General features: G+C 47.1%; 1 protein-coding gene across 4 annotated transcripts in view; it reads left to right on the top strand.

Annotated features, from left to right (window-relative positions):
• LOC140359470 (carboxypeptidase O-like) overlaps window positions 1-20,000 on the top strand; it is a 44,271-nt gene that overhangs the window by 21,653 nt on the left and 2,618 nt on the right. The window contains exons 2-7 of one of the 4 annotated variants that reach the window (XM_072444447.1): window positions 5,547-5,586; window positions 7,181-7,282; window positions 8,513-8,614; window positions 8,690-8,806; window positions 10,111-10,198; window positions 11,793-11,995. In XM_072444447.1, coding sequence (XP_072300548.1) covers window positions 5,547-5,586; window positions 7,181-7,282; window positions 8,513-8,614; window positions 8,690-8,806; window positions 10,111-10,198; window positions 11,793-11,995 — 652 coding nt within the window. Of the gene's footprint in view, window positions 1-1,909; window positions 1,995-2,072; window positions 2,412-5,546; window positions 5,587-7,180; window positions 7,283-8,512; window positions 8,615-8,689; window positions 8,807-10,110; window positions 10,199-11,792; window positions 11,996-20,000 lie in introns of those variants that run through there. The other 3 variants (XM_072444697.1, XM_072444612.1, XM_072444529.1) reach the window with 3 other exon arrangements.

The raw sequence follows: 20,000 nt of genomic DNA, 5'->3' as shown, positions 1-20,000 counted from the left end.
TCTTCCTCCACCTCCACCTCCACCTCTACCTCTACCTCTACCTCCACCTCCACCTCCACCTCCTCCTCCACCTCCACCTCCACCTCTACCTCTTCCTCTACCTCCACCTCCACCTCCACCTCTACCTCTTCCTCTACCTCCACCTCCACCTCTACCTCTTCCTCCACCTCCACCTCTACCTCTACCTCCACCTCCTCCTCCACCTCCACCTCTACCTCTTCCTCTACCTCCACCTCCACCTCTACCTCTACCTCTTCCTCTACCTCCACCTCTACCTCTACCTCTACCTCTACCTCTTCCTCCACCTCCACCTCCACCTCCACCTCTACCTCTACCTCCACCTCCACCTCCACCTCTACCTCTTCCTCTACCTCCACCTCCACCTCCACCTCTACCTCCACCTCCACCTCTACCTCTACCTCTACCTCCACCTCCACCTCCACCTCTACCTCTTCCTCTACCTCCACCTCTACCTCCACCTCTACCTCTTCCTCTACCTCTACCTCTACCTCCACCTCTACCTCCACCTCCACCTCCACCTGCACCTCTACCTCTTCCTCTACCTCTACCTCCACCTCTACCTCCACCTACACCTCCTCCTCCACCTCCACCTACACCTCCACCTCTACCTCTACCTCCACCTCCACCTGCACCTGCACCTCTACCTCTTCCTCTACCTTCACCTCCACCTCTACCTCTACCTCCACCTCTACCTCTTCCTCTACCTCCACCTGCACCTCCACCTCTACCTCCACCTCTACCTCCTCCTCTACCTCCACCTCTCTCTCTACCTCTACCTCCACCTCCACCTCTTCCTCTACCTCTACCTCTACCTCTACCTCCACCTCTACCTCTACCTCTACCTCCACCTCCACCTCCACCTCTACCTCTACCTCCACCTCCACCTCCACCTCCCTCTCTACCTCCACCTCCACCTCCACCTCTACCTCTTCCTCTACCTCCACCTCCACCTCTACCTCTACCTCTTCCTCCACTTCCACCTCCACCTCCACCTCCACCTCCACCTCTACCTCCACCTCCACCTCCTCCTCTACCTCCACCTCCACCTCCACCTCCTCCTCCACCTCCACCTCCACCTCTACCTCTACCTCTACCTCTACCTCCGCCTCCACCTCTGCCTCCACCTCTACCTCTTCCTCTACCTCCACCTCCACCTCTACCTCTACCTCTTTCTCTACCTCCACCTCCTCCTCTACCTCCACCTCCACCTCTACCTCCACCTCCACCTCTACCTCTTCCTCTACCTCCACCTCCACCTCTGCCACGGCCTCTGCCTCCTTCTCCTCTTCCTCCTTCTCATCCTCACTCTTCCTCTTCCTTCCATTTTGGTTCAGTTTGGTGAACTCCCCTGCTGCATTTTTATAGTGCTTAAACCTGTTTGGTGTGTCTACAATTAAGTAATCTTGTGTTTGCTGATGACTGTGTTCAATGGATTGGCACATGGGTGTGGTCATTTGGCACATGGGTGTGGTCATTTGGCACATGGGTGTGGTCATTTGGCACATGGGTGTGGTCATTTGGCACATGGGTGTGGTCATTTGGCACATGGGTGTGGTCATTTGACAGTCAGTGCTTTAGAATTGCAAAGAAGTGACATCTTGATATACTTCTGTGTCTAAATACATAAGTGTAAATATACACAAGTGTGTTCAGTGTTGTAAATCACTGTGTGTGTTGTTTTGCACAAAGTGTGAACTGACTTATTGTGTTTACAGTGGTGCAAATCTGAGGCCGAGTTTTGCTCCTTGAGTGTAAGGCTTTGATAATTGGGCAAAACTTTAGATTTTATGGTGTATTCAATCGTAAAAAACTGTAATGTCTGCAGTGAGAAGAGGAACTAAACGCTGCCTCGCTCTACTTGACGCAGACACAATAAACCTGTTCACAGATGGAGGTGGGCGTGGCTGCTGCTGAGGCCATAGAGAAGGTCCACGGGATGAAATACAAAGTGGGCACGTCTCCGGCCATTCTGTGTGAGTGCAACTGGCATCAGCAGCAGTGAAATGAGATACAAATATGCTGCGGAAAAACTCACTGTTCTCTCTCTTTAGATGCAAACTCTGGCTCTTCTCGCGACTGGGCGCGGCTCCAGGGCGTCCCCTACTGTTTCACCTTTGAACTGCGGGACGACGGCACTCACGGCTTCGAGCTGCCGCAGGAGCAGATCCGACCGGCCTGCGAGGAGGCCTACAGCGGAGCCATGCACATCATCAACCACGCTCATGATAAAGTCTTCAACAACAAGGCTCCTGCTGCTACAGGGGCCCTGTGGGGGACCCTACTGGTGGCCATGGTCACCAAGTGGCTCTTGTGATGTGGAAATGCAATTATTAGAATATCATTAGGATCCTGCTGTTCTTGAACTGTGTGTTGCAACAATAGAATTTCCCCCTTGCTGAAATAACAATAATAATAATAATGTAATAACAAGTTTATCTTTTAGATGCTGTTGGAGCTACAAGTTTTGCTTTCTATTGTTTCTAGCATTAGTTTTACAAATATCAATGTTTGTATTGAAAAAGAATAAACCGTCACTGTTTCCTCATGTTCAATTAATCCTATTTATTTAAGACTATGCTCTGTGAATTATCTGTAGAAATGTCTAGTCCTAATGACTGAATGATCAATACGTTAATAATAAAAGATTTATATTGATCTGAAACATGTATATTTGATCATTATCCCTTAGAAAGCATATTCAGTTCACTAAAACATGAATATATCAGTCATATTTAGCTCTGCCTCATAGTTATTTTAGTTATAAATCCATCTAGTAACACCATTATATCCCCTAAAATGTCAACTTCTATCCAACAAAAAATACATTGAATTGAGGCATTGAGCTGCAGGTTTTTCAGGACTTGTTTTACTCGTAGGTATTTGGCTGTTGATTCTTCAAAGTTTCCATTTGCCTGTGGTATTCTAAGGTACTTGTAACCATCTTCAGTGTCTGCTGAGATCCTTCTGGGAGTGAGACCCCCTCGGTGTGGACTTCCTTCCCTCTCTTTGTCCCCATCCGACCACACACAGTCCCAATGACGTCCTAACGTTAGCTGTAGATCCTGGTGGTGTGGATCAGTGAGTTGATGTCCCGCTCGCTCTTAGCCTACAGCTCGATGTCATCCATGTGGAGGAGGTGACTGATGGTGGCCCCGTCATGAGTCGTATCCATAGCCAGTCCTTGTCGGTTATTTGGCTGAGCAGCTGTGGGGACGGAGCCATCACATTTGCATTGAAGGCTCTCAAAGTCTTGGTGCCCTGTGACTCTTTTTTGGACGTCTGCCACTGTGAGGGTGACTGGACTCTCAAATCCATCAGCCACTGTACTTTGCCGGGTTTTGTTTCTCGCGGCTCCCATGGCTGCTCTTATAACCAAACATCTCAAGGATCACTGCTGCTGAAATGCATTTGAGCTCATGGTTCCGGTGATGGTTGTGGCAGGGATCGTTCTCACTGCTGCATTCACTTCCTGTTGTCTCAGAACCGCTGCAGTCAGTCTCTGCCTCGCTCTGAATGATTGTACTTATTGGGAATTCATATCCAATGTCCGGTCAGGGTGTTGATGTTGACAAAAAGTGACTTACGTTACATGGATCTGGCTGTGAATCCCATGTTTTCTCCTGAGTCAGCGATGATCACACTTTTGAGCCCAACCGTTAATCATTAAACTGGATAAGGAACAATCATCATAAAACTGTTGTTGTTTTATGATGATAGTGATATGTTTTTAGATGATAAAAGTCAATCTACTTTGTGTTCTCTGGAGAAATCATCAGATAAAGAGCGTACTTAGAAGTAAGTTACTGAAGTAAGTACGAGAAATGGACTCAGGTAAAAGGGAAGGGAAATGAAAGTGTTTGTGTTTATAGTTGACACACATTTTTATGCTGACTCAAGATTTTCCCCATAATCAGTCGTCTTTCATTACAGATGGACACAATTGTGGCTTTAAGTTACAATGATGGGAAGAAACAGAGAAAATGTCTGACTGCATCAGGTTCCACTGGAATTCACTCTTTGTTCCCATTATTTCCAGTTAATTCCCACAAATTCCCATAAATCCCCAAAATGTTTCAACTTTAAAAATGATAACAAATGTTGCAACTCCATTTATGATCAGATGGTGTATGTTGTGATATTCAAGCTATCACGAGTCGTCTATAGCGTCGCTATCTCTGCTGGAGTTACTCATCACCAGAGGCTCTATAATAAAGACCTGTTTAAACATCAACTCCTCATTTCCACCATGTCCCGGACACTAACCCTGGTCTGTCTCGCCGTCGCCGCGGCTACACACGCTAACAGGTGAGGAGATCATATACATTTGTTGTAAGGAAAGTTAATTTAATGGCATTGCTTATGGAAATTATATTGACTTCAAATGAGAGACATTTTATTGTATAACTTCTATAACTTCTATGTTATAGAAAGTATTCACAGGTGAAGAAAGTTGTCCTTCCCCCCCTTTTTTTTCTACATAGGCCTATATTTATTTAAAGGATTTAAAGAAGCACAATGTCACTTTTTCTGGTGGAAAAGTGCACAGATCTGTGGAGAGGCGACCCTTGGGTCAAGGTATTTTTGGGCAATAAAAACACCCAAAAAATACTATATATATTTTATGCCTAAGATAATAACCTGACGCTATGAAAATACTTTACCAAGACGTTTTGGTTCGGAATCATTTCCTGTCTCCCTGATTTCTAAAGGGTATGATTGACAGGTGGATTAACCAATCAGAGAAACACATGGTCGATTTGTGTTCAAACAAACATGGCGGCTACAAGGACCAAGCCAACGGAAATAACAGAGGGCTGAGAAACGGCGCCGATTTCCGCAGAGTCAACAAACGAAGCTAAACTTGTCACCGAGATGAATTTTCCGAGAAGATTTTTGTCAGTCAAATCTACTGAACCCAAACAAACATGGAGGCAGCAACAATGGAGGCTGCACTTTGGCCTATTTCAGGAGAGGAACCAACTGTTTTTGTTCTTTTTTCTAAATGTGCACATAAGAGCGCGTCGTATTTGTGGATGAGACTGTTATTGTGACCACGGGATTTAACACAATTTAGACGTTTCTGCTTCTTCCGCTGTTGTGACACTTCGACCAATCAGAGTGAAGAAGTCGTCCCGATGGGGTTTAGGTTGATTCATGTTAAGAAACTCAAATCAGAGTGAGACACAGATCCATCCGGCATGAGCCTAGTTAAAGCGAAGCACTAAACTTCATAATTCTGAGGTAAATAACGTTATATATTTAGTGTTGAATGTTAGGAGAATATTTCAAAGGAGATGTTTTCCACATTTGAGAGACAATGTGCTACAAATGAGTTGCTGTGGTTGGACTTTCCCAAGTCAGGAGAGCTTTTCTGACGCTCCCGTATTGTCCAAAGTCAGATCCTTCTGCATTGGCTGCTCAGGCTTTCCCTCCATCAGAAAAAATGACACAGTGCACCTTTAATTATGTTATTATGATTTGTACAGTTTCATTTATTCCATTATAATTGTTTTTCAATTCAACAGAGTGGAGTATGACTATTTCAAGTATCACAGCATGCAAGAGGTAAGAATAACGTATTCAATAATTGTCATAGAAATAACATAATAACACAATAACACAATAACACAATAACACAATAACACAATAACACAATAACACAATAACATTTAACCACAATAACATGCGCTGCTGATGATATTTGCCTTTAAAATCTCCTTTTCACCCACAAATCGACGCTGTAAGAGATGACTAAACCCGGAAAAGACAAGGGAGGTGATGCTTCGGTAGCTAAACAATTAAAAATGAAGGCTCGGGGGAAAAAACGACGTCCCCGCAAGCTAACGATGCTAATTGTAGCGCAGCATCGGAGCCGAGGGCCGAGTCCTTGTGCTGCGTGAAGTGCAGAGTGACGTGGCATCGTTTACAGGTGAACATTACATCTCAGACATTAGAAACGAGTAGCGTGAGGCGAAAGCTGATGCTGGAATTGTTTTTTTGGGTGATTTTTTTGGCATCTGACTTTATTACATCTTAGATCTTAGAAGAATTATTATGACTAAGAAGAAGAAGAAGGATTAAGAAGGTGCAGAACACAGCTTACCGGTATTTTAGTTATTCGATTGATTGTCACAAGTTAATGTCACCTAATTGAAGATGGTGTTTGCATATATACATATACATTCCTTATACTTTTGGTACACTGTGTCTAGATACATGCACTAATCAGAAACAGGATGAATAAATACAGAGGGCGGTGGAGGAGCGTAGTGGTCTGGGGAGCGAGTGTATCCAGTTCTTTGAGAGGATTGGAACCAGGAGCCAACTGGGAGACGTCTGAGGGCCCCTCATTAGGAAGGAACAATCAGGTTTTGGGTTCAATGCAAGTTTTAAGCATTTTAGGGATTTTTGTTTTTTCGAGTCCTGACTCTGGCACCAGCAGGATGCCGGTCCCTGCGGTCAGAGGCCTCCTGCTGGTGCCAGAGTCAGGACTAAACATGGACCGGCCTCCTGCTGGTGTCAGAGTCAGGACTAAACATGGACCGGCCTCCTGCTGGAACCAGAGTCAGGACTAAACATGGACTGGCCTCCTGCTGGTGCCAGAGTCAGGACTAAACATGGACCAGCCTCCTGCTGGTGCCAGAGTCAGGACTAAACATGGACCGGCCTCCTGCTGGTGCCAGAGTCAGGACTAAACATGGACCGGCCTCCTGCTGGTGCCAGAGTCAGGACTAAACATGGACCGGCCTCCTGCTGGTGCCAGAGTCAGGACTAAACATGGACCGGCCTCCTGCTGGTGCCAGAGTCAGGACTAAACATGGACCGGCCTCCTGCTGGTGCCAGAGTCAGGACTAAACATGGACCGGCCTCCTGCTGGTGCCAGAGTCAGGACTAAACATACCAGGCTATTTCATGTCTTTTTAACCCTTTTTTTTCCTTTTTTCTCCTGTTGTGTGAAGCACTTTGAATTATCATGTGTATGAATTGTGCTCTACAAATAAATGTGCTTTGTCTTTCTGTGCCAAACATTTTTCTCATCCACTGCACAACATTTTATAAAATAATAACAACACCACAGTTTTGACATGAGAAGTGCAGACTCTGATCAGTGTGAACACGTTGGAGTCTCAAACTGAGCTGCATGAGTCTTGTATTACAGATCACTCAATGGAAGTCGGACATCGCCTCTGCTCACAAAGACGTCGTGAGCATTGTCCAATATGGAAAAACCTACGAGAATCGCACCATCAACCTCCTCAAGGTAAAGGGTTGAAAGTTGACAATCTTTTGGTCCATGTTCAACCCTGTAATGATCAAAGGACAAAAAGATGCTGCTGAAACAAAATGATATACTTTGGGGAAAAGAATAACAACAAACAAAACATTATCAACTAGATAATGTGCAATGGCTGAAGCCATTGCGAGTGTCTGCGTTCTTGTGTAAAAGTACAACATGTGTGTAAGAGTACTACATGTGTGTAAATAGTACTGGTAGTACTACTTAAGATAAAAAGTCCAATTTAATTGACAATAAATAACATTAAAGCCACGCTAGCGGCGATGATGGCTCTCGCCTTCCCGCACGTCCATGAACGCTGAACGCAGACCTGAGCAGGGAGAAAGGGAGAGAGCCTCAGTGACCCGGCTGCACCCTCTCCTCCCTGTACCTCCGTCACCTAGCAACAGAGACGCCAATGCTAATGCTAACATGCTAATGCGAATTAGCATTAGACGGTGAAACGATCGTAAAGAGGTATAACTTATTGAAATCGGTGACCTACTCCATCGCCACCACTGACATTGTTGATTCATTTCTCACTGTGGCCCTCAGAGGCAACTGTTGGTGTGATTTTGGGCCTTACAAAAATAAATTGAATTGAATTGAAAAAATGTAAAGTGTTAAGAAGTGGAAACGTGTCAAAAATCCTGATATGGAAAAATAAATGGAAATACAAGAACATATAGTGTCAGCTTTATGACGCTCAATAATGTTCAGGTGATTTAAAATGATGTTCTCACTCCTTAGCAACTTGTACTTTATTTCTTGTACGTCTGCATTAAAATGCATTGACTGGGGCAGTTTAAATAATAATGTTATGAATATGATTGTATTTCATTGCACCTTAAAAGCCTCACAAAGTACCACTATAGTTTATTATTTATTCACTACACTCGCTTGCGGTATAAGTTACTTCTGAAGCCACACAATTTTATTTTAGCTATATACATAATTACTTAATTACCTTAATAAAGCTTGAACAAAAATTTAATTCATAATGAACAAATCATTTATTAGGAACATTCAGGTTTAGTAATTGATTAAGGAGTTGAATCATTCTTAATGACCTTAAATTAAGTAATGGTTTTATGTTCTAATCAAGTTTGTTATTATAACGTGTTGCCTAAAATGGTGTTTTGTAAATTGTAATTATATGTATTATATTATATACCAGTATGTATTTACTAATGGATGGTTTTGTTTTTCCCTCAGATCGGTTTTCCAGGCATTAACAAGACGATCATCTGGATGGACTGTGGGATCCATGCACGGGAGTGGATCTCTCCAGCCTTCTGTCAATATTTCATCAAAACTGTACAAAATATATTTCATTCCACCATATTTTTCAAACATATCTGACTGACATGTAATTATATTCTTAAATGATAGATTCTTGAAAGCTACAAAACGGACCCTAGAATGGAGCTGCTGATGAAAAACATGGACTTCTACGTGACCCCGGTTCTGAATGTGGATGGATACATGTTCACCTGGATCAACCAAACTGTGAGTCACAATTATAGAGTTTTTAAATGTATTTTAAAACATTTCTTATTTTAAATGGAGAATTATGTTATACAGTATTTGTAGAGCCCATTTAATACACAAGACAATTCAAAGTGCTTCAAACAAAACATATAAAGACATAAAAGAGTGCAAATATAATAACATTTTTTAGCCGGTCCATGTTTAGTCCTGACTCTGGCACCAGCAGGAGGCCGGTCCATGTTTAGTCCTGACTCTGGGCACCAGCAGGAGGCCGGTCCATGTTTAGTCCTGACTCTGGGCACCAGCAGGAGGCCGGTCCATGTTTAGTCCTGACTCTGGCACCAGCAGGAGGCCGGTCCATGCTTAGTCCTGACTCTGGCACCAGCAGGAGGCCGGTCCATGTTTAGTCCTGACTCTGGCACCAGCAGGAGGCCGGTCCATGTTTAGTCCTGACTCTGGGCACCAGCAGGAGGCCGGTCCATGTTTAGTCCTGACTCTGGCACCAGCAGGAGGCCGGTCCATGTTTAGTCCTGACACTGGCACCAGCAAGAGGCCGGTCCATGTTTAGTCCTTACTCTGGCACCAGCAGGAGGCCGGTCCATGTTTAGTCCTGACTCTGGCACCAGCAGGAGGCCGGTCCATGTTTAGTCCTGACTCTGGGCACCAGCAGGAGGCCGGTCCATGTTTAGTCCTGACTCTGACACCAGCAGGAGGCCGGTCCATGTTTAGTCCTGACTCTGGCACCAGCAAGAGGCCGGTCCATGTTTAATCCTGACTCTGGCACCAACAGGAGGCTGGTCCATGTTTAGTCCTGACTCTGGCACCAGCAGGAGGCCGGTCCATGTTTAGTCCTGACTCTGGCACCAGCAGGAGGCCGGTCCATGTTTAGCCCTGACTCTGACACCAGCAGGAGGCTGGTCCATGTTTAGTCCTGACTCTGGCACCAGCAGGAGGCCGGTCCATGTTTAGTCCTGACTCTGGCACCAGCACGAGGCCGGCCCCTGAGGTCCTCAGAGTCTGAGATAGTTCATATGGCACTAACATGTCTGAGATGTCCCATTCTGTGCCTTTATTTTTAACCATTTCAACCTTCATTGGGAAATGGTGTCCGGAAATGGGGCCACTCTGCTGTGGGTGGGGCCGTTCTGCTGTGGGTGGGGCCGCTCTGCTGTGGGTGGGGCCGCTCTGCTGTGGGTGGGGCCGCTCTGCTGTGGGTGGGGCCGCTCTGCTGTGGGTGGGGCCACTCTGCTGTGGGTGGGGCCACACAATGGCAACAAACCGCTTCCTGACTCAGATTCTAAACCAGGTCTCTCTGGCCTCAGACCCGTTTGTGGAGAAAGAACAGAACTCCTGGTCCTTGTGGCTGCACCGGCACCGACCTCAACAGAAACTTCTACTCCAACTGGGGAAGTGAGTTTAGACATCCATCACATGCAGTGACATGACATATAGACATTTAGAAACTGTTATGATAATCATTTGACTGGTGAGGTCGAAGGAGACGAAGTCGACTTATTTCTATTGGACATTGAGACAGAAACATGTGAATGAAGTCTGGGCGAAAGTTTGAAGACAAATCTGAAATGGTCTTTTTGTATGTGTTTTAAAGTCTGTATATTCCAGAGAATGATTCCAATGATCAAAATAAGATAAGATAAGATATTCCTTTATTGTCCACACATGGGGAAATGTCATTGTTGCAGCGCAGTAGATCCAGAGGAAAAGGACAGAAAACTTACAGGAAGTTTAAAAACACTCTTAATAGAAGAACTCTTATAAACAAAAACTCTTATAGATAAAACCTCTCATTTCTTAATAAGGAACGGAGGGGAAAATAAAGATAAAATAAAATAAAAACAGCTAGCAACTGTGACAGTCCTGTCTGGACAGTGGCCAACTTGTCGACCCTGCGACAAGTTGGCCACTGTCCAGGGTGTACCCCGCCTAAGGCCCGAAGTCACTGGGATAGGCTCCAGTCACCCGCGACCCCGAAAGGGAACAAGCGGTAGAAAATGGATGGATGGATGGACAGCTAGCAATACACCTATAATTATTTCAATAGTTGATTAGTCTCGGTTATTAACGCTGATTAAAGAGCAGGACTGTAGTCTGTGGCGTCTCTAACGATGAAAGGAATGGCTCTTGTTTTTGTCTGATCAAACCTGATACAAAGATCGCTGCGATGAATGTGATAGTAGTTGTAATGAAGCCTGCGTAAATTCAGCTTGGAAGACCTAACTCCACCATCTACGTCAAGGCCACCTGCTCCCCAGCCCAACCATCACCCAGTCCGGCCTGTCCCTCTGTGAGAGTTAAAAGCCCTTCTTCACCACGGAACTCCTCCAGGTTTCTCCTTTTTCCCATGGAGGTTTTTGTAGTTTTTCCTGGCCAAGAAGGAGGGTCTAAGGACAGAAGGAGGGTCTAAGGACAGAAGGAGGGTCTAAGGACAGAAGGAGGGTCTAAGGGCAGAAGGAGGGTCTAAGGACAGAAGGAGGGTCTAAGGACAGAAGGAGGGTCTAAGGACAGAAGGAGGGTCTAAGGACAGAAGGAGGGTCTAAGGATAGAAGGAGGGTCTAAGGACAGAAGGAGGGTCTAAGGGCAGAAGGAGGGTCTAAGGACAGGGGATTCCCAAGTCACTCCTCCCAGTGGCACGTCGCACCTCTGCTCCCAATCAGCGCACAGCCGGTCCGAAATTAACCCTCACTCAGTTGGCTCGGCCGCTTCAGATCGTACTGCGACCCACCACCTCCCCTCCTCCTCCTCTGCATCCCTCTCATCCTCTCTACCCTCTCACCATATCTACCACCACCAGTCTCCAGGCCCTGGGCGGAGACATCTAATACAAATAGATCATGGAGTGCCCATGATTGCAATGTCTTCCGCCGGGGTCTGAGCGCCAAATAACCCACGTAATAAAGCTTGCTAAACAGTCCTTTCTGTGTCGTCTGAGTCTCTCCAGGGTGAATTACTGTTAGAAGGAGTAAATGTCTGCTTCCCTGTGCAGCTGTGGGCGTGTCCTTCGACTGCTGCTCCTTGACTTACCCAGGGCGGGCCCCGGTGTCAGAGCCTGAGGCCCGGGCCCTGACTCAGTTTGTGGAGACGATTTCCGACAGGGTCCTGGCCTTCCTCACCATCCACTCCTACGGACAGCTGCTGCTCATCCCATACGGGCACCCGGAGGTCATCGCGCCCAACCAGGACGAACTGGTAAAACAGAAGCTGAATGTGGACGTGTAATGCATTGTGGGTACTTGTTTGGCCTTTGTGCTTTTGAGAAGCTTTGTCATCTCGTGTTTTAGAACTTAGAATCATGTCTACGTTTAAACAACACACATCGGAACACTTTACATGAGCTGTCCTCCAAATCCTCGGTTGGATTTGGCGCCATCTACTGGGTGAAATGTAGACATTGATTTGTGGAGTTCAGAGAAGATGACCTCATCAACAGGATTAATGAAACAAGCATGAATGAAACCAAACATTTTTGATGAGAGAACAATATGACATGGTTAATAGGTTGTGTATAAGATAAGTTATTCCTTTATTGTCCCACATGGGGAAATTTCATTGGTGCAACGCAGGTAGATACAGAGGTAGATACAGAAGAACAGATCACTTATAGGAAGTCTGAAAAACACCCCCAGTAGAAGATCTCCTATAAATAAAAACTCCCATAGGCAAATAAATAAATAAATAAATACATAAATACCATTGCATGTGATCACGACAGTAATTGCACATGAATATGTGTCACGACAGCACATAGATTGCACATGAATTTCACATGAATTGCACATGAATTCCAACAGTAATTGCACATACGACAGAATTGCACATCAGTATTAGGTTAGGTCAGTATTGCGCCGGGATAACGTGACGATCTCCGAGTAAACGCGGTACGGCGCCGGCCGGGGGGCGGGGCCGGAGCCGGGGGGCGGGGCCGGAGCCGGGGGGCGGGGCCGGAGCCGGGGGACTCAGAGCCAAAACACATCGCAACGACACTACGAAAACACTCAATCCAGCCGAATAAAGTCAAAACAAGTTAATTTAAAGCGATTCCAGTGCGTGTCCCGATCGTTCGTGAAGTTCCTCTTTCATATAAACGTGTATATAAACGTGTACCGACGACACGCCGTACTTTAGCGCGGCCGGAGGGCGCGGGGGGGGGGGGGGGGCTGGTGGGCTCGCTCGGAGCTAGCTCACGTCACAACAACACAACGAACGCAACGAAAAATACCTCGTGCACTTGGATGCCAACTGCCATAAAAAACAACAACGACAACAGTTTGGATATTACGGCAACATAGAGGAACGCCTCGGTCCGTATGACGGGGAAGAAGAAGAGGAAGCGTGACCTGGTCGGTGACGATATGAACAGCGGGGAGGACCCCCCTGGAGCCACTGATCCTGTGCAGCGTAGGGCGTCTTCTTGCTCGTCTATGGAGGGCTCTCTCAGTGAGGAGCAGGGCGAGGGGGTTGCAGATGTCGGGGATGTGAGTTCAGAGTGTAAGGTGTTCATAAAGCTCGCGCAGGATAATGCGTCCTTTAAGGGGTGGGATCCGATGGCGTTGACAAGGAGCCTGACTGTAGCTGTGGGAGTGGTCAAGCATGCGAGTGTCCTTAGGGATGGCTCGCTGCTGGTCGTGTGCAAGGACGTGGCTCAGCAAAGGAAGGCGATTGAAGCTAAGTGTCTGGGGGGGAAGGACATTCTTGTGTCTGATGCTGTAAGAGGCACGGTTAGGGGAGTTATAGTAGGCGTCCCTACGACGACATCTGTGGATGACATAAAGGAGAATTTGACTGAAGCTAAGGTGGTGGATGCTAGGCGGTTGAAGATGACCCGGGATGGGGTAAGGTGTGACAGCCTGTCGATAATGATTAGATTTGAAGGTGGGATCCTGCCTTGTGTGGTGTGCGTTGGGTACATGCGCTATGGCGTACGCCCATATGTTCTGCCGCCCCTGCGTTGCTTCAAGTGCCAGCGCTTTGGGCATATTGCAGCGGTCTGTAGAGGGAAGCAGAAGTGTGATAAATGTGCAGGAGACCACGAGTATGGGAAGTGTGACGACGGAGCAAAACTCAAGTGCTGTAACTGTGGGGGAGAGCATAGCTCTGCCTACGGGGGATGCGTGTTCAGCAAGAGGGCTGCTGAGGTGCAAAAAGTTAGGGCCTCTCAAGGCATATCCTACGCGGATGCGGTCAAGAAGGTGTCTGGTAGTCAGGTGACGGTGGATGCAGTGGGGGCTGCCAGTGCTGCTGGTGTCCTAGGCGACAGGGGAGGGGGCAGCGTTGCCCGCAGCCAGGGGGAGGTCCTCACTGGGATGCCTGTGAGTGTGCCTTCCACGGGCAGAGGCCCTGTGGGTGCGGAGGATGTACTGGTTGTGAAGAGGAAAGATTTCTTCCTCTTTATAGTGGAAGTGATTAACTGTACTGGGCAAACCAAGAAGAGATCCGAAAAGACTAAGATCATCGCTAAGGCTGCAGGGAAGTACTTTGGAGCTGGGGGCCCCGAGTGGACGGAGATAGAGGATGCGCTGCGGGAGGGCGCCCTGCCCCATTCTGGCAGTGGGAGTGGGGGGGCTCCCGATGCGCCGTCAGGTTCCGGGGGCTCATAATGGCGGTGGTTGTCTTGCAATGAAATGCGCGTAGTCTTCGTGCTAATGGCCAGGAATTTAAGCATTTTGTCTCTACCTTGTTGAACAAGCCTCACGTTATGTGCGTGCAGGAGACTTGGTTACGACCTAGGTGGGGTTTTGGGATACAAGGGTATGTGTGTGTTAGGAATGATAGGGAGCAGGGTAGAGGCGGAGGTGTGGCTGTGTTTGTCCGAGATGACCTAAATTACGTTGTTGTCAGTGTGAGTAAAGCGCCGGAGGCCCTGGCGGTGAGGGTCTGGCTGGGTGGTGAAGCTGTTACTGTGGTTAACCTTTATAATCCGTGTGGTGAGTTAACGTTAGAGTCCTTGCATAGTATCGGTAAGGATGTTCGGGGAAAGGCCGTGTGGTGTGGGGATTTTAATGCGCATAGCGCTTTGTGGGGCGGTAGTGGTACCGATAGGTATGGGCAGGTGGTAGAGGGTTTTATCAATCAAAGGGAGTTGGTTTGTCTGAATGATGGGGGTGGGACCCGCTATGATATGGGGACCGGTGCGGAAAGTGCAATAGATCTTACACTTGTGTCCAAGGAGTTAGCTGGTGTTTGTAGTTGGGAGGTTCTTGGTAATCTTTCTTTTGGTAGCGATCACTATCTAGTCCGCACCGTGATTGGCTTTGGGAGCTGTGTGGTCAGGGGGACGAGGATCCAGAGGTGGCAGTTGGCAAGGGCGAACTGGGGGGCTTTCCTGAGGAAAGCTGATGATGGTTCTAGGGTTCTGCAGGAAGGAGGATTGACTCAGGTGGATGATCTCAATAGTGCAATTGTCTCGCTCATCACGCAGTCAGCGGTAGGCACGATTCCTAAGAGTGGTGGTAGTGGACATAGGAAGCGGGTGCCGTGGTGGACTGAAGCATGTGGTCATGCTGTTAGGGCGAGAAATGCGGCGTTTCGCCGGCTAAGGGTTGCCCACACTGAGGGTGCCCTCATTGACTACAAGAGGGCCCGCGCTGTTGTGCGGAAAACTGTGAGAACGGCCAAGAGTGCCTATGGGAGGCGGTATTGTTCCAAAATTGGGAGAGAAACGCGTCTCGGGGATGTTTGGGGGATGATTAAGCGGATGCATGGGGTTGAGCGCCGTCATGGGACCCCGGTCCTAATACTGAATGGTGTTGAAGCAGTCAGCGACGTTGACAAAGCTGAACTGTTGGCCAGCACCTTTGTGTCGGTGCACAGCTCTGACAATCTCTCACCTGCGGAAAGGCACTACAGGGAGAGTACTTTGGCCCAGAATTCTGAGCTGATTGGGCACCAGCCTTCGACTCAAGATGACCTTGACCTTCCGTTTAGTTTGTTTGAGCTAAGGAGAGCACTTTCTAAGGCGAAACAGACAGCCCCGGGTAGAGATGAGGTGTGCTATGACATGCTCTCTCATTTGACTGATGACACGCTTGGGCTAGTCCTGGGTCTTTTCTGTTTGGGATTCAGGTTGTGTTCCATCTGCGTGGAAACAGTCTACGGTGGTGCCGGTTCTGAAGCCGGGTAGGCCAGCGTCTGACCCTTCAAGTTATAGGCCGATTGCCTTGACGTCGCAGCTCGGGAAAACGATGGAGCGCATGGTTACCGAGCGGTTGGATTACTTCTTGGAGAGTCGGGGTTTGCTTCCTGCGCACCAGAGTGGTTTCCGTAGGGGCAGGAACACCATGGATTCCGTGTTGTGTTTGGAATCTGATATCCAGCTGGCCAGGGCTCAGAAAGAAAAGGTTATTGCGGTGCTCTTTGATGTGGAGAAGGCGTACGATATGGTTTGGAAGGATGGGCTCCTCATTAAGCTGCGGAAGTGTGGTGTGAAGGGTAAACTGTTTAACTGGGTCCGGAGCTTTCTGTCTGGCCGGCGTATCCAAACCAGAGTGGGCGCTGCTTACTCTGGGGTCTATGGGGTGGAGAATGGGATCCCGCAGGGGAGTGTGTGTAGCCCTATCTTGTTCAATGTTATGATTAAGGACATCTTTGACGACGTGGATGGGTCTGTTGGGAGGAGCCTTTATGCTGACGATGGCGCTCTATGGGTGAGAGGGAGGAATCTCCGGTTTTACGAGGCGAAACTGCAAAGGGCAATACAGCAGGTGGAGCAGTGGACCCTGAAGTGGGGGTTTAAACTGTCCGTACGGAAGTCTCAAGTGATCTGTTTCTTCAATAGGCATAGGGACGTCTCCCTTCGACTGCATGGGCAGGTGCTCGAACAGGTCAGGGAGGTGAGGTTCTTGGGGGTCACCTTTGACGAGAGGCTTAGTTGGCGTCGGCACATTGATGAGGTCAGTGGTAAATGCAAAAGGGTGAATAACTTGCTTCGTTGTCTATCCGGCCAGGACTGGGGGGCCAGCAGAAGGTCGCTCCTGGGTATTTATCGGGCCATCATGAGGGCGGCTATTGATTATGGCTGTATAGCCTACATGTCTGCGGCTGAGACTAACTTAAAGAAGCTTGATGTGGAGCAAGCCCAGGCCTTGCGCATCTGCTGTAGGGCTTTTAGGACCTCCCCTGTCTCGGCGCTGCAGGTTGAGTTGGGGGAATTGCCGTTACGGCTCCGGAGGCTAGAACTTCTGTTGGCTTACTGGGTGAATGTGCAAGGTCATACGAGCTCTCACCCGGTGAGGGACTTTCTCAGGGTTGATGGGGGGCAGAGTGAGGCTGGCGGTATGGTTTTCAGCCAGGTAGGAAATGCGAAGGCGCGGCTTGCGGGGGTTGGTGATCTTCGTGTGAGCCCGTCGGTGGCTTTGTCTGCTATAGCTCCGTGGAAGTTTGTCCCGGCTCCTGTTGATGTTAGCTTGCATGGCAAGCTTAGAGGAGTCGCTGGGAGGGCACCGCAGTTTGCCGTTCAAGCGATCATCGATAAGCACTCAGGTGATGTGTTTATTTAAGATAAGATAAGATAAGATAAGATATTCCTTTATTGTCCCACATGGGGAAATTTCATTGGTGCAACGCAGGAAGATACAGAGGTAGATACAGAAGAACAGATCACTTATAGGAAGTCTGAAAAACACTTTCAGTAGAAGATCTCCTATAAATAAATAAAAACTCCCATAGACAAATAAATAAATAAATACCATTGCATGTGATCCCGACAGTAATTGCACTTGAATATGTGTCACGACAGCACATAGATTGCACATGAATTCCAACAGTAATTGCACATATGACAGAATTGCACATCAGTATTAGGTTAGGTCAGTATTGCGAAGGGATAACGTGACGATCTCCGGGTAAGACGACTGTTCTCTGCAGTTTCATGAGTTCCTCCTTTGTGGAAACGCGGTACGGCGCCGGCCGGGGGGCGGGGCCGGAGCCGGGGGGCGGGGCCGGAGCCGGGGGACTCAGAGCCAAGACACATCGCCACGACACGACGAAAACACTCAATCCAGCCGAACAAAGTCAAAACAAGTTAATTTAAAGCGATTCCAGTGCGTGTCCCGATCGTTCGTGAAGTTCCTCTTTCATATAAACGTGTATATAAACGTGTACCGACGACACGCCGTACTTTAGCGCGGCCGGAGGGCGCGGGGGGGGGCTGGTGGGCTCGCTCGGAGCTAGCTCACGATACTTTATATCGTGAGCTATAACGATATTTATACCAACGGGTCTAGGGATCCTGAGAGTGGGCGTACTGGCGCCGCTTATTTTGTGCCTGACCTGGGGCTAGCGGTCAAGAAGAGGTTGACAGATCGCCTTTCTGTTTTCACGTCGGAACTTATAGCGATACGGTTGGCGTTGGAATGGGCGGAATCTGCTTTGCAGTGTTGCGGCATTGTGGTGGCCTCTGACAGCCTTTCTGCATTGCAAAGCATTAAATCTGGGAAATCGGATTGCAGACAGGATGTGTTGAATGGCATCTTCTGTCTGATGCTCTCCCTGTCCAGGAAGGATGTGAGGGTTTCCTTCATTTGGGTCCCTGCGCATGTGGGGGTGGATGGTAACGAAATGGCTGATGCACTGATGCGGAATAATGGGCGGGAGTTCAATCTGCGGAACGTTCTGGCGATCCAGTCACAGGGTTTGTGTCAGGCTGTGGTTGCTTACTTATGTAGCACAGGGCTGGGTAAACGTTTATAGAGGTGGGGGGTGTTGGAGACTGAGCCGAGGATGAGGAGCAAGAGGATGTTCTAACGCGCTTGGACTTCGTGGGCCTAGAAACGCCAAAGTGATGGAAGAAGGACTTCTAACCGAACGTCAAAGAGGGCGAGGAAGGTGAAGAAGAGTCTCCCTGGAATAAAGCCGGTTGGTCTCTGACACAACAACTATTCTAGTCACAAAAACACATCATGACCTCATGGGCTTTGTACGCCAAAGCAATGGGAGGAGTACTTTTACGGACTACGACAGAGTCTGAGGACTACGAAACGTCTGAGGAATAAAGTCTGGCGGTAATGCAACACTCGGATGCCAACCGCCATAAAACAACAACAACAACAACAACGCTCAAATCCAGCCGAAAAAAGTCAAAAACAGTTGAATTAAAAAACTATTCCAGCGCGTGTCCCTATCGTACAGTAAAATAGAAAAAATATACTAACTATATTTACAAAATATAGGAGATAAAGCACAATAAGTGTGAGAAAGAAGAGAGAGCGTTTACACCGGGCTGCCAGCTGTACCAGCGCCTTATGACGATATGATGATATGATATGTCCTTTACGCAAAAAATAAAGAAATATTAAAATAACTAAAGGATTGTCATGAAATTATATAAGCAAGAATTGAAGAAATATAGTGTGGATGAAATAGATGCTAAACACTTTATCTAGAAATGATTATAGTGGAATTTAAATGTTACTCTGACAGTAATGGGAGTCAAAAACAGTAGTAGTAGTAGTAGTAGTAGTAGTAGTAGTAGTAGTAGTAGTAGTAGTAGAAGTAGAAGTAGTAGTAATAGTAGTAGTAGTAGCACATAAGAGTAGTAGTAGTAGTAGTAGTAGTAGTAGAAGTAGTAGTAGTAGAAGTAGTAGTAGTAGTAGTAGTAGTAGTAGTAGTAGTAGCATAAGAGTAGTAGCAGTAGTAGTAGTAGTAGTAGTAGTAGTAGTAGTAGTAGTAGTAGAAGTAGTAGTAGTAGTAGTAGAAGTAGTAGTAATAGTAGTAGTAGTAGCACATAAGAGTAGTAGTAGTAGTAGTAGTAGTAGTAGTAGTAGTAGTAGTAGAAGTAGTAGTAGTAGAAGTAGTAGTAGTAGTATAGAAGTATAGAAGTAGTAGTAGTAGTAGTAGTAGTAGTAGTAGTAGTAGTAGTATAGAAGTATAGAAGTAGTAGTAGTAGTAGTAGTAGTAGTAGTAGTAGTAGTAGTAGTAGTAGAAGTAGTAGTAGTAGTAGTAGTAGTAGTAGTAGTAGTAGAAGTAGTAGTAGTAGTATAGAAGTATAGAAGTAGTAGTAGTAGTAGTAGTAGTAGTAGTAGTAGTAGTAGTAGAAGTAGTAGTAGTAGAAGTAGTAGTAGTAGAAGTAGTAGTAGTAGTAGTAGTAGTAGTAGTAGTAGTAGAAGTAGTAGTAGTAGTATAGAAGTATAGAAGTAGTAGTAGTAGTAGTAGTAGTAGTAGTAGTAGTAGTAGTAGTAGAAGTAGTAGTAGTAGTAGT

Source organism: Eucyclogobius newberryi, unplaced genomic scaffold (genome assembly GCF_026437365.1).
Source record: "Eucyclogobius newberryi isolate DKJ021-1_F unplaced genomic scaffold, fEucNew1.0.hap1 SCAF_1, whole genome shotgun sequence".
NCBI lineage: Eukaryota > Metazoa > Chordata > Actinopteri > Gobiiformes > Gobiidae > Eucyclogobius > Eucyclogobius newberryi.
Note: the sequence above shows the minus strand (reverse complement) of the source record. Positions and strands in the feature narration are given on the sequence as shown.